Source organism: Mobula birostris, chromosome 31 (assembly GCF_030028105.1).
Source record: "Mobula birostris isolate sMobBir1 chromosome 31, sMobBir1.hap1, whole genome shotgun sequence".
Taxonomy (NCBI): domain Eukaryota; kingdom Metazoa; phylum Chordata; class Chondrichthyes; order Myliobatiformes; family Myliobatidae; genus Mobula; species Mobula birostris.
The window spans coordinates 18798815-18811363 of record NC_092400.1 but is presented as its reverse complement, the minus strand read 5'-3'; the positions used below and the strand labels follow the sequence as shown (position 1 = coordinate 18811363).

Here is a 12549-nt window from a genome sequence, read left to right as displayed (position 1 = left end):
ATGAGTCAGTGTCTGCCTTAGAAAGGATCTGGACCCATTCTATTTTAGCCTACCACCACAACAGGTCAACAGCAGACGCACCTCCTCTGGCTCTTCTCTCTGATCTGGGCCATTTGGACAGGAACTCGAGCGTCAGGCTGCCGTTCATTGGTGATGAACGCAATCATCCAATCCAAGCACAGCATCATGCTTTAAGACCCGGGCCTCTGGTCCTCCCTCTGCAACTAGATGCAACTTCCTCATCGGCAGACATCAATCAGCGAGGACTGGTTCACCTCAAGGCTGCGCGCTGAGCTCCTTGCTCTGGTCTCTCTTCACGCAAGGCTGTGCGGCCAAGTACAGCACCAGCGCCATCTTCTAACCTGCTGAGGACACGATTGTGGTTGGCGGAATCGCAGGGTGTGGTGACTCAGCTTGCTGGTGTTAGGTCGGACATCTGCTTGAGGTGTTCCTCAAAAAACAACCTCTCGCTCAGTCGTAGAAAAATTAAACTTGTTACCATGCTGTATTTCTAAATAAAGATAAATAAATAAATTCCTGGGTGTTAACATATCAGATGACCTGTCCAGGACCCGGTACTTAGATGCCATCTGGCCCATCGGGCCTGCTCTGCCATTCAATAAGATCATGGCATCTAACCATGGACTCATCCCCATCTACCTGCCTCGAGTGGGCAACATCCATCATCACAGATTTCCACCACCCATATTTTCACAACTAATACAGAGCAGGAGGTGCAGCAGCCCAATTCCCAAGCACCACCAAGTTCAAGACCACTATTTCCCTTCAACCATTCAGATCTTGAGCCAACTTGCAAGGCCCCAATTACTACCTCAGTGTGGCAACGTTATGGCCACTTTGACCAACTTGCACGACAATTTGTTGTAATTGTTTTCTTGTAAAAATTGTGCTTAATTTGTGTTTTTCCTGGTGAATGTTGCTTAAGTGATGCGACATGACTGTGATGCTGCGGCAAGTAAGTTCCTCGTTGCATCTGTGCAGACGTGCAGTTGTGCAGATGACAATAAATTTGACTTGTCTTTGCTGTTTCTGTGGGTGTCAAGAAAAATTGTCTAAGGCTACAACAGGATGAACATCAGACGGAAAGTTAGGCAGATGGATTTCTGACAAATGCGAGGTGATTCATTTATGAAAGTCATGTAGGGGTAGTACGTTAACAGTAAACTGTAGGAGACTCGGGAACATTTTAAAGATCCAAGGTTATCGTTCTCTGAAAGTGGCAACACAGATAAGCTTCTTTTCCCTCGAGTGGAGGAGGCTAAAGGCTGATTTATACTTCTGCGTCAAATGGACGCTGTAACCTACGCAAGTGGCCTACGTGCGTTGTGAGCATCTATACTTGTGCGTTGGTGTGTCTGCGTCGCTTTGCAATTCCGGCACGTCGCGCATGCGCACACACCTGCCCGTGCAAGGCTTCATGGTCATGGTAGTCTTTCTGGGGTAAACAAGTTTAAAGCGAGCATCTTTTTTCATAAAAGCGAAATGTATCCTCCATAATTTTGGAGGTCTGTAAATCTTTATGGAAAACTTTGCAGCCAGAGTTCCTTCCCTGCCCTTCAGTCGCCCAATGGGAAGCTATTGCAGCGTAGGAGGAAATGCGACGCTACCAAGCGGACCAATCACAGTTGTTGTGGTCTGCGTTGCCGCGACACGTAGTTACATTTTGGGAGAGGTGCGTGTCAGGCTACGGCGCAGGGATCCGTGTAGGCTCTGTGTAGGGTTTGCGGCTACGCTGTACCTACGGTGTTGATTTGACGCAGAAGTATAAATCAGCCTTCAGGAGGCACCTAATAGAAGTGTTTAAGATTATGAGGGGCATAGATAGGGTGGACAGGTAAAATACTTTTCCCATTGTAGGATTATCATAAACAAGAGGGCATAGCTTAAGGCGGGAAGGAGGGGTTTTAAGGGGGATCTGAGGGGCAAATATTTTACACAGGATTGTGTTACCAGAAGAGGTCACAGAATCAGATAGAATTATTAATCATACTTAAAGGGCTTTTAACAGACACGTGAATAGTGAAGGCATTAAAGGATCCTGACCACGTGTGAGCAAATGGGATTACGGTAACTAGGCAAAAAGATCCACATGGATGTGCTGGGCCTGGTTCTGGGCCTATGACTCTAATAAAACATAAAGGTAAATAAGACAGCTGTTACCTTATTACAGTTTCATGATATAGAAATACTTGTGATTTAAAGTCACAAATTATTTTGTTTGAGTAGGAAAATCGTGCGTTATTTCGTAAGGCCCAGTGTGCTTGAGAAGTGAAAATCTCTTTATCTTCTTCTAGAGCAGCGGTAGCCAATCCGAGGTCCATGGGCCCCTTGGTAAATGGTAGGGGTCCGTGGCATATAAAAGGGTTGGGAACCCCTGCTCTAGTGAATTTTATCATGCTACCGATAAAGATGAACTTTATTAACTTCTAAAAGATAAATCTTTCTAGTATTTACTGAGTTAGTCCATGTCCTTTCAAGTGCATCACATCATGAGCAGTCATTGTAACAATCATAGGCAAACACAGCAATGTGCTGCCAATCATTGTTTCTTTACACATTTAGAACAGGTCCAGGAGTCCAACAAAGGGGGCCAAAAGTGGCAAGCTACTGAGATACTATGGAGAGAAGGAAGAGGAGCAGGATAAAGATGTAAATGAGGAAGACCAGCTGGCACTGAGGGAATATCTAACTGATAAGCATTCACCTTGGAATAGCGAGGACCTGAGCCCAGAGAATCAGCATCTGAGGGAAATGGCAATCTCTTCGCCATCACTCGCGAATTTGAACTTCTTTTGCTCTAACTTAAAAGCCTTAAGACTTGTGAATAAACAGGTGAGCAAGCTATATTATTCAAGTTCCTTTCCAGGAAAAGAGGGTGTCATGTCTATTTATTTCTCTTTAATAGTCTGAATGCATGCCAATGGTTAGAAATTTGAATAAGCACTGTTTATGTAATTTGAATAAGTAGCTCTAAACTTCTACACTTCCCTTTTAATTCAGTGCTTTTAAGGCACTTTAAGAATAGTCTCAATTCTCTACTGACTTTTACAGAACCTAGTGTTTCCTTCCTGAGAGAGAAGTGTTTGTTTCATGTTATCAGCTGCTGGTACTTCTTCACTCAATCTGCACAAACACCAGAATTTTAACAACATAGGAGCAGAATTAGGCCATTTCTTCATGTTTGATCTATTATCCCTCTCAGCCTCATTCTCCTGCCCCCTCCCCATAACCTTTGACCCCAGACAAATCAAGAACCTGTCAACTTTAAATAAACCCAATGATTTGGCCTCCACAGCTGTCTGTGGCAATAAATTCCACAGATTCATCGCCGTCTGGCTAAAGGAATGCCTTATTTCAAGTTTGCGGATGACACGAAGCTGGGTGGCAGTGTTAGCTGTGAGGAGGATGCTAAGAGGATGCAGGGTGACTTGGATAGGTTGGGTGAGTGGGCAAATTCATGGCAGATGCAATTTAATGTGGATAAATGTGAAGTTATCCACTTTGGTGGCAAAAATAGGAAAACAGATTATTATCTGAATGGTGGCCGATTAGGAAAAGGGGAGGTGCAACGAGACCTGGGTGTCATTATACATCAGTCATTGAAAGTGGGCATGCAGGTACAGCAGGCGGTGAAAAAGGCGAATGGTATGCTGGCATTTATAGCGAGAGGATTCGAGTACAGGAGCAGGGAGGTACTACTGCAGTTGTACAAGGCCTTGGTGAGACCACACCTGGAGTATTGTGTGCAGTTTTGGTCCCCTAATCTGAGGAAAGACATCCTTGCCATAGAGGGAGTACAAAGAAGGTTCACCAGATTGATTCCTGGGATGGCAGGATTTTCATATGAAGAAAGACTGGATGAACTGGGCTTGTACTCGTTGGAATTTAGAAGTTTGAGGGGGGATCTGATTGAAACGTATAAGATCCTAAAGGGATTGGACAGGCTAGATGCAGGAAGATTGTTCCCGATGTTGGGGAAGTCCAGAACGAGGGGTCACAGTTTGAGGATAGAGGGGAAGCCTTTTAGGACCGAGATTAGGAAAAACTTCTTCACACAGAGAGTGGTGAATCTGTGGAATTCTCTGCCACAGGAAACAGTTGAGGCCAGTTCATTGGCTATATTTAAGAGGGAGTTAGATATGGCCCTTGTGGCTACGGGGATCAGGGGGTATGGATGGAAGGCTGGGGCGGGGTTCTGAGTTGGATGATCAGCCATGATCATAATAAATGGCGATGCAGGCTCGAAGGGCCGAATGGCCTACTCCTGCACCTATTTTCTATGTTTCTATGTTATCAAAGTGTAATATTCAAAGTATTGCCACAGAATTTGTTTCCAGCAGTAATTTCTCTTCCCATCTACAACGATGTTTATTTAAATATCATTCCAAAAGATCATCTATCCAATAGATAAAAAAATCTGCATATGGTAATAACATTATTCCCAGCCAGGAGGTGATTGGATCATCATCATCATCATTTTGTGCCATGTTGTATGACATCATCATTCTGTGCCGTGTCGTATGACGTAGGCGATCATGGTCTTTCCATGATCTTGGCAAATTTTTCTACAGGAGTGGTTTGCCATTGCCTTCTTCTGGGCAGTGCCTTTACAAGATGGGAGACCCCGGCCATTATCAATACTCTTCAGAGTTTGTCTGCCTTGTGTCGGTGGTCACATAACCAGGACTTGTGATAAACACCAGCTGCTCGTAGGACCATCCACCACCTGCTCCCATGGCTTCACGTGACCCTGATCAGGAAGAGGTGGGGTGAGGGGCTAGGTAGGTGCTACACCTTACCCAAAGGAGGTCTGCAGGCTAGTGGAGGGAAGGAGTCCCTTTGGTAGTAGAGAGGTATCTCCACCCCACCATCCAACTGGATGAGATTGGATTGGAAGATACCCCTGTCAATCTGGACTGCGGCGAGTGACCATGATTGACTTTGCCACACAAGCATTGGATGCAGCAAAAGCCACGGGACGAGGCAGTGTTGAAGCTGTAGAATTGAAGATAGTGCTGACTGCTCCTCTAGTTAAGCTGATCATAGTCAGTTCCAACACTGGCATCTGCCTGACAACGTGGAAGACTACCCAGAATATATCCTGCCTACAAATACAGCCCGATCCCATCAGTATGCATTCAGTGGTGGAAGGTGCTGTCAACATATTACCAATTCTTTGATTCAGAGTGTGGGAATTAATTTAAGGGTATCGATTTAATTCTAATGAATGGCGAGTGGATGACTTGAAGGCTTGGACTGGGAACTCAACCGAGCCCATGCTAAATGCTGAGAGCAAACACAATACTGCTTGGGCTAGAACTGGGCAGGCCGGGGAAAGAAAGGGAATTGGAGAAGTACTTTGAACCTGACACTCCGGGTATCATATAGTGCACAGGGAGGCTGATCACAGGCAGAATGATAAAAAAAAATTACCTCTTGAAACTTTTTTGATGGTTTATTGGAAATGAGGGAAAGCAAAGATTACAGATAAAATTCTAGATGAAACTAGACAGCAGTAGATGTAGTCAGAGGTCTTTCTTTAAAATCTGGACATTTTGTAAACTTAAATTGGAGCAATTATTATTCATGTATCTTTTCAGAGGATTACAGACATAGATCTTCCTGATCAGAAGCTCTGCCACCATTAAGACCATAAGACATAGGAGCAGAATTAGACCATCGACCCATCATACAGCCCTACCATTTGATCGTGGCTGATTTGTTCTCCTTCTCAACCCCAGTCCCCTTCCCTTGACATCTCTCCATATCATTTGACACCCTGACTAATGAAGAACCTATCAACTTCTATTTTAAATATACTGAATGGCTTGTCCTCCACTGTCATCTGTGGCCATGAATTCTCTAGATTCCCCTTCTTGCTAAAGAAATTCCTCCTCATCTCTGTTCTAATGGGACTTCCTTCTATTCTGAAGGTGTGCGCTCTAGTCCTAGAATCTCCCACTGCATCCTGTTTAGCCCTTTCAATATTTGGTAGGTTTGAATGAAGCTACCCCCCCCCCATTCTTCTAAACTGCAGTAAGTACAGACCCAGAGCCAGTACATGTGATAGGCTGTGAATTGTTCTCAGCCAATAATTGCCCTAGCTTGACCATGCTGAGTTTCCAAGTCAAGTCAAGTTATTGTCTTTTAACTATATACGTGTATACTGTCAAATGAGACTTTTCTCCAAACTGGATACATAACACACAATAACTTATGAATGTAAAAATGAAATCTATGGATGGATTACACATAAACAAATAAACTGAAGTGCATAAATTAAATATTGTAAGGAACAGGACAGATTAACCAGTGACACTTTGAATGTGATGCAGCAGGAATTCAGAAGCCTAATTAGATTAGATTATGAGGCCACTCAGTCCTCTTCTATTGTCATTTAGTAATGCATGCATTAAGAAATGATACAATGTTCCTCCAGAATGATATCACAGAAACACATGACAAAAACCACATAATTATAACATATAGTTACAACAGTGCAAAGCAATACCATAATTTGATAAAGAACAGACCATGGGCACGGTAAAAAAATGTCTCAAGGTCTCTCAAAAGTCCCATCATCTCATGCAGATGGTAGAAGGAGGAAGAACTCTCCCTGTTGTGAGCTTCCAGCACCGCAAACTTGCCGATGCAGCATCCTGGAAGCGCCCGACCACAGCCGACTCTTGAGTCCATCGAAAACTTCGAGCCTTCGACCAGCCTTCCGACACCGAGCACCGAGCACCATCTCTGCCGAGCGCTTGGGCCCCGGCCCCGGCAACAGGCAATAGGCAAAACCGAGAACTTGGGGCCTTCCCCTCCGGAGATTCTCGATCGCACAGTAGCAGCGGCAGCGAAGCGGGCATTTCAGAAGTTTCTCCAGGTGTTCCTCCGTGCTTCTCACGTCCGTCTCCATCAAATCAGGATTGTGCACGGTACCTGCTTACAGATACGATATCATTTTGGAGCGGCCACGCGTGCTGCGTCATACTGCCATCTTCTCCTCCCCTCCATGCCTGAGGAAAGAAGCTGTTTCCTATCCTGACCGCTCTTGTTTTTCTGCCTCAGAGTCTCCTGTCTGATGGCAAGGTGCTGGATGGATGGGTGGAATCCTTAATAATACCAAGGGCCCTGCAAACACAGCACTCCTGAGAAATGTCCACAATGGATGGTAGGGAGACCCCTAAGATCCTCTCAGCCGTTGTCACAGTCCCTTGTAGGGGCTTCTGGTCCGATGCTCGGCTGCTCCCAGACCCAATGGGAATGCAACTTGTCAGGACGGTCTCACTAGTGCTCCTGCAGAATGCTGTTAAGATGGGGGGTGGGGGGGGGAACCTCACACCTCAATCTCCTTAGGAAGTGGAGACGCTGCTGTGCCTTCTTGTTCAGGGAGGTGATACTAAGGGACTGGGTGAGGTCATCCATGATGTCAACTCCCTGGAACTTGATGCACTTAACTCTCCCTACGGACGTGGAGCTACCCATGGTATTCCTTCCCATGCTGGTCTCTGCCCCTGCAGTAGCCTTGCCACAGAATCTGGGTGCCTTCAGCTACTTAAAGAGAACAGATACCCACTCTCAAGGAAAAGGCCCACGCTGGCTAATACTGCCAGCAGGCCGACTGATCATTTGCCTCTTCACCCCCACTGGAGATCATTGTCTAATACGCTGATCCCACAGTACTGGCTGCCATAGATGGCCGTATGCTGTGGCTGGATTGTCCTCTGGGGTTGGACTGTCTGCACCATTTACATATCCTTAACTCAACGTGTTGATGTAGTAAGAGTCGGCTGGAGCCCTCGTTGCATCAACTACCCCTGAGCAGCTGGTGCTCACCGCAAGTCCTGGTTATGTGACCACTGGCAGCAGGCGGACAATCTCTGAAGAGTACAGATCATGGCTGAGGTCACCCGTCTTGGAAAGATGCTGCCCACAAGAAGGCAAAGGCAAACCACATCTGTAGAAAAATTTGCCTGGAGCAATCATGGTCATAGATAGAGAAAAGAATATGAACATCTTAAAGACAGATGGAAGACAATGATCACCCATGTCATACGACACAGCACTTAATGAGGAGGAATACCCCTGCCCTAATTGGCTTTGTTGTTTCCAACAAGACTAGTTAGAGCAGCAAAAAATGCCAGTCATTTCAACAGAATCAGAAAATAATGAACATTTTAACAGCCAAATATAATTTCTTTGCTTCTGTGTAGATCATTGAGGTTGACAAGGACTTGTTGAAATTTCAGAGTCTGGAAGAACTTACATTAAGTGCCAATAGGATCTCTACATTAAATTCAGCCAATCTTCCAAGAAAGCTGAAGGTAAATGAGGGATTGTACAGCATCATTTTAAATGTGTGACTGCCTCTGCCTCTGTTGTCAATGGTAACCCGATGAAGAATGTTTATGTTCCACCACTGTGGAAAGTGGAGATCCGCGTGCAGAATGGTGCACAATAACATTTTTTGAAAATTTGTGGCTTATTTGCAGGTTCTAGAGCTCTGCACTAATGAGATTTCCTCTCTAAAAGATCTGGTCCACAGCCCACCTCCGGGGTTACAACACCTGGGGCTGTCATACAACAAGCTTTCTCTTGACTCCGAGTACAAATACCTCTCAGGCGAATTCTGGTAAATATTTTGATACCCTGTTAAGTATATTGAATGTGTTTGAAAATTTACACAAAATATTCCTCTTCCACCAAATACAGTATCATGGAGTAGAGTGATAGAGTAATCCAACATGGAACAGGCCCTTCAGTCCAACCCATTCAGGCTAGCCCATTTAGCCAATATCCCTCTAAACATCCTCCCTAATCATGTACCTATCCAAATGTCTTTTGAATGTTGTTAAAGTATGTTAAATGATGGTTTGAGTCATAGAGACATAGAACCAAGCAACATTGTAAAAGGACATCTGGTCCAATTTGCCCATGCTGACCAGTGGACACCCTTCTTCATTCACCTCATTTCCTAGCATTTAGAGTCATGGAACACTACAACACAGAAACAAACAGGTCCTTTGACCCATCTAGTCCACACCAAAACCATTTAAAACTGCCTACTACCATCAACCTGCACCTGGACCATAGCCCCGTACCTATCCAAATTTCTCTTAAACGTTGAAATCGAGCTCGCATGCACCTCTTGTGCTGGCAGCTCATTCCACGCTCTCGCCACCCTCTGAGTGAAGAAGTTTCCCCTCATGTTCCCCTTAAACTTTTCACCTTTCACCCTTAACCCATGACCTCTCATTGTAGTCCCACTCAACCTCAGTGGAAAAAACCTGCTTACATGTACTCTATCTATACCCCTCATAATTTTGTATACCTCTATCAAATCTCCCCTCAATCGTCTACGTTCCAAGGAATAAAGTTCTAACCTAATCAATCTTTTCTTGTAACTCAGGACCTACTGTCCCAGCATCATCCTTGTAAGTTTTCTCTGTACTCTTTCAACTTTATTTACATCTTTCCTGTAGGTAGGTGACCAAAACCACACACTATACTCCAAATTAGGCCTCACCAATGTCTTATAGAACTTCAACGTAACATGCCATCTCCTGTACTCAATACATTGGTTTGTGAAGGCCAATATGTCAAAAGCTTTCTTTACGGCCCTTTCTGACAGCGATGCCTCTTTCAATGAATTATAGACCTGCATTCCCAGGTTCCTTTGTTCCACCACACTCCTCAGTGCCCTGCTGCTCACTGTGTAAGGTGTGCCCTGGTTGGTACACTTGGTACACCACACTCTATGCCTAAGCAATTCAAATTCTCACCTAGTCACTTCTTAGGGTGGCACGGTAGCGTAGTGGTTAGCACACCGCTTCACAGTACAGGAGACCCGGGTTCAATTCCCGCCTCTGCCTGTAAGGAGTTTGTACCTTCTCCCTGTGACCACGTGGATTTCCTCTGGGTGCTCTGGTTTCCTCCCACAGGTCAGTTGGTTAATTGCTCATTATAAATTGTCCCGTGATTAGGCTAGGAGTAAATTGGGGAATTGCCAGGCAGCGTGGCTCGAAGGGCTGGAAGGACCAGTTTCACATTGCATCTCAACAAAACAAATGCTGGGAGTGACCCAGCCTCACTCACTCTCTCAGACACTGCACTCCAAGTATTTACCAATCTCTGGCTGAAGAAGGTCCACTCATATTTTTACATTTTTTAAAAAAAAATTTCAGGCTTTGTAGGCTGAGCCAGCATTTAACTTCCCATCGCACACCGGACCAGCGTGAGATCATCCACTATGTAAAAGGCAAAAACAATTTCATGAAGGTAGAGCAGCGGATGTGGTGTATAGGGATTTCATGACGGCCTTTGACATGGTGGACTCATTTAGAAAGTCAGGAGACGTGGAATTCAGGCAACTTGGCTGTGTGGATTCAGAAATGGCTTGCCCATAGAGGGAGGTTGAGATGGTTGAGGTTCTACGTATGTTCTACACTCTTCTTGACTAGAGCTTTGTGATGAATAAGTAGCAACATCAAGAGAGTTTAAGCACAACACTTTATGTGCTAACCCCATACTTTTCAATTGTGATTGATGCTCCATGTCTAATATTACCTGAAAGTTATTCTACCCTCTTCTGCTCCAAACTGGAACCCTGGAACTTTGAACACCATCGTAGCGTAGCAGCTAATCCAACGCTACCGCAGCTCGGCGCGTTGGAGTTCAGAGCTCAATTCCCCGTGGGATTATGTGGGCTTCTCCCAGGTGGTCTGCTTTCCTCCAGTTTTGTAGGTTAGTTGGTGTTTTGTAAATTGTCCCATGATTAGGCTGGGGTTGATTCAGGGGTTGCTGGTTGTTGTAGATCTGGAAGAGCCTATAAATATACTAAGAAGAAACTGCATTTCTCAGCTGATTGGTGGATTTTTGTTGTCCGAGAAACTCTGAGGGAAGTTGTACATTCATCACTGCATAGATCATCTTCAGCCTCCTGGAAAGCCTATATATTATGAGTTAACATGTTCTGGAAAACGTTGTCTCTTTTTTACTATGTTCTGTACCAGCAGTTATGGTTGAAATGACAATAAAAAGTGACTTGACTTGACTTGACTTGAAATACACATCTAGAATCATGTGATTAGTTCCCAGAGGAGCTCATAAACTTCCGTATTTATTCATTTCCATCCATCTGGACACCAGCTGGTTTGCTTTCTAATTGAAACTAAATGGCTTGAAAGATATTTTAAACAGTTCACTAGTGTATTCTTCTTCATGTCCAAACATTAATATTGACGAGAAAAAGAATTGCTATCAAACACACGATGAATTGAGAGCATGCATTTAAACAACAGATTAAATTATTCTGTGATTTGTAATGTGGTGCATACAGCTGTTGTAACATCAGCTTCTACATTTTCATGCAGTCAGCACGCTTGTTAGCATTAGGATCGAAGTAAGCTGCAGAAAGATGGAAAATTAGTCAGCTCCATCATGGGTACTGGCCTCCGTTGTATCCAAGACATCATCAAGGAGCAGTGGCTCAGGAAGGCAGAGTCCATCACTAAGGACACACACCTCCCAGAACATGCCCTCTTCTCATTGTTACTGTCAGGAAGGAGGTACAGGAGCCTGAAGATTCACTCGCAGCAGTTCAAGAACAGCTCCTTCCCCTCTGCCGTACGATTCCTAAATGGACATTGATCCCATGAACACTACCTCACTACTTTTTTAAAAAATTTCTGTTTCTGCAATATTTATTTTAACTTACCTATTTAATATACATTAGTCTATGGTTCAAAGATCCTACAACACTGTAATTCAGTTGTATTAGATCATAGGACCAAAAGATGTAGGAGTGGAATAGGCCATTTGGCGCACAAGGTCTGCTCCACCATTTCATCACGGCTGCTCCATTTTTTACTCTCAGTCCCAATCTCCTGGTTTCACCCCCCACTCCATATCCCTTCATGCCCCGACCAATCAAGAATCTATCAACCTCTGCCTTAAATATACATAAAGACTTGGCCTCCGCAGCTGCTTATGGCAACGAATTCCACGGATTCACCACTCCCTGCCTAAAGAATTCCTCCTCATCTCCATTCTAAAAGGACACCCTTCTATTCTGAGGCTGTGTGCTCTGGTCTTAGACTCTCCCACCATAGGAAACATCCTCTCCACGTCCACTCTATCAAGGCCCTTCACCATTCGATAGGTTTCAATGAGATTCCCCCCTCATTCTTCTGAATTCTAGTGAAAACAGGCCCAGAGCCATCAAACGCTCTTCATATGACAAACCATTCAATCCTGGAATCATTTCATGAATCTCCTTTGAACCCTCTCCAGTTTCAGCACATCATTTCTAAGATAAGGGGCCCAAAACAGTTCATAATACTTTGTGAGGCCTCACCAGTGCTTTATAAAGTCTCAACATTACCTCATTGCTTTTATATTCTAGTCTTCTTGAAATGAATCACATTTGCCTTCCTCACCTTCCTCAACCTGCAAATTACCTTTAGGAAATCCTACATAAGGATTTGCTCTGCGTTTTGGATTTTTGTATTTTCTCTCCATTTATAATCC

At 44.4% G+C, this 12549-nt stretch overlaps 1 protein-coding gene and 1 long non-coding RNA gene across 5 annotated transcripts in view; both read left to right on the top strand.

Moving 5' to 3' along the window:
* Nucleotides 1-2662, top strand: part of LOC140190965 (uncharacterized) — a 34531-nt gene extending 31869 nt beyond the window's left edge. The window contains exon 3 of the long non-coding RNA XR_011883730.1: nucleotides 2584-2662. This is a non-coding gene — a long non-coding RNA (uncharacterized lncRNA). The remainder of the gene's footprint in view (nucleotides 1-2583) is intronic.
* A 34-nt stretch (nucleotides 2663-2696) lies between these two features.
* LOC140190962 (leucine-rich repeat-containing protein 43-like) overlaps nucleotides 2697-12549 on the top strand; it is a 71206-nt gene continuing 61353 nt past the window's right edge. For 3 of the 4 annotated variants that reach the window (XR_011883727.1, XM_072247970.1, XM_072247968.1), the window contains exons 1-3: nucleotides 2697-2853; nucleotides 8235-8345; nucleotides 8514-8653. Coding sequence is in view for 3 of the 4 variants with exons in the window: in XM_072247970.1 (XP_072104071.1) it covers nucleotides 2773-2853; nucleotides 8235-8345; nucleotides 8514-8653 (332 nt within the window). In the remaining variant the exon portion in view is untranslated. The remainder of the gene's footprint in view (nucleotides 2854-8234; nucleotides 8346-8513; nucleotides 8654-12549) is intronic. The other variant, XM_072247969.1, reaches the window with a different exon arrangement.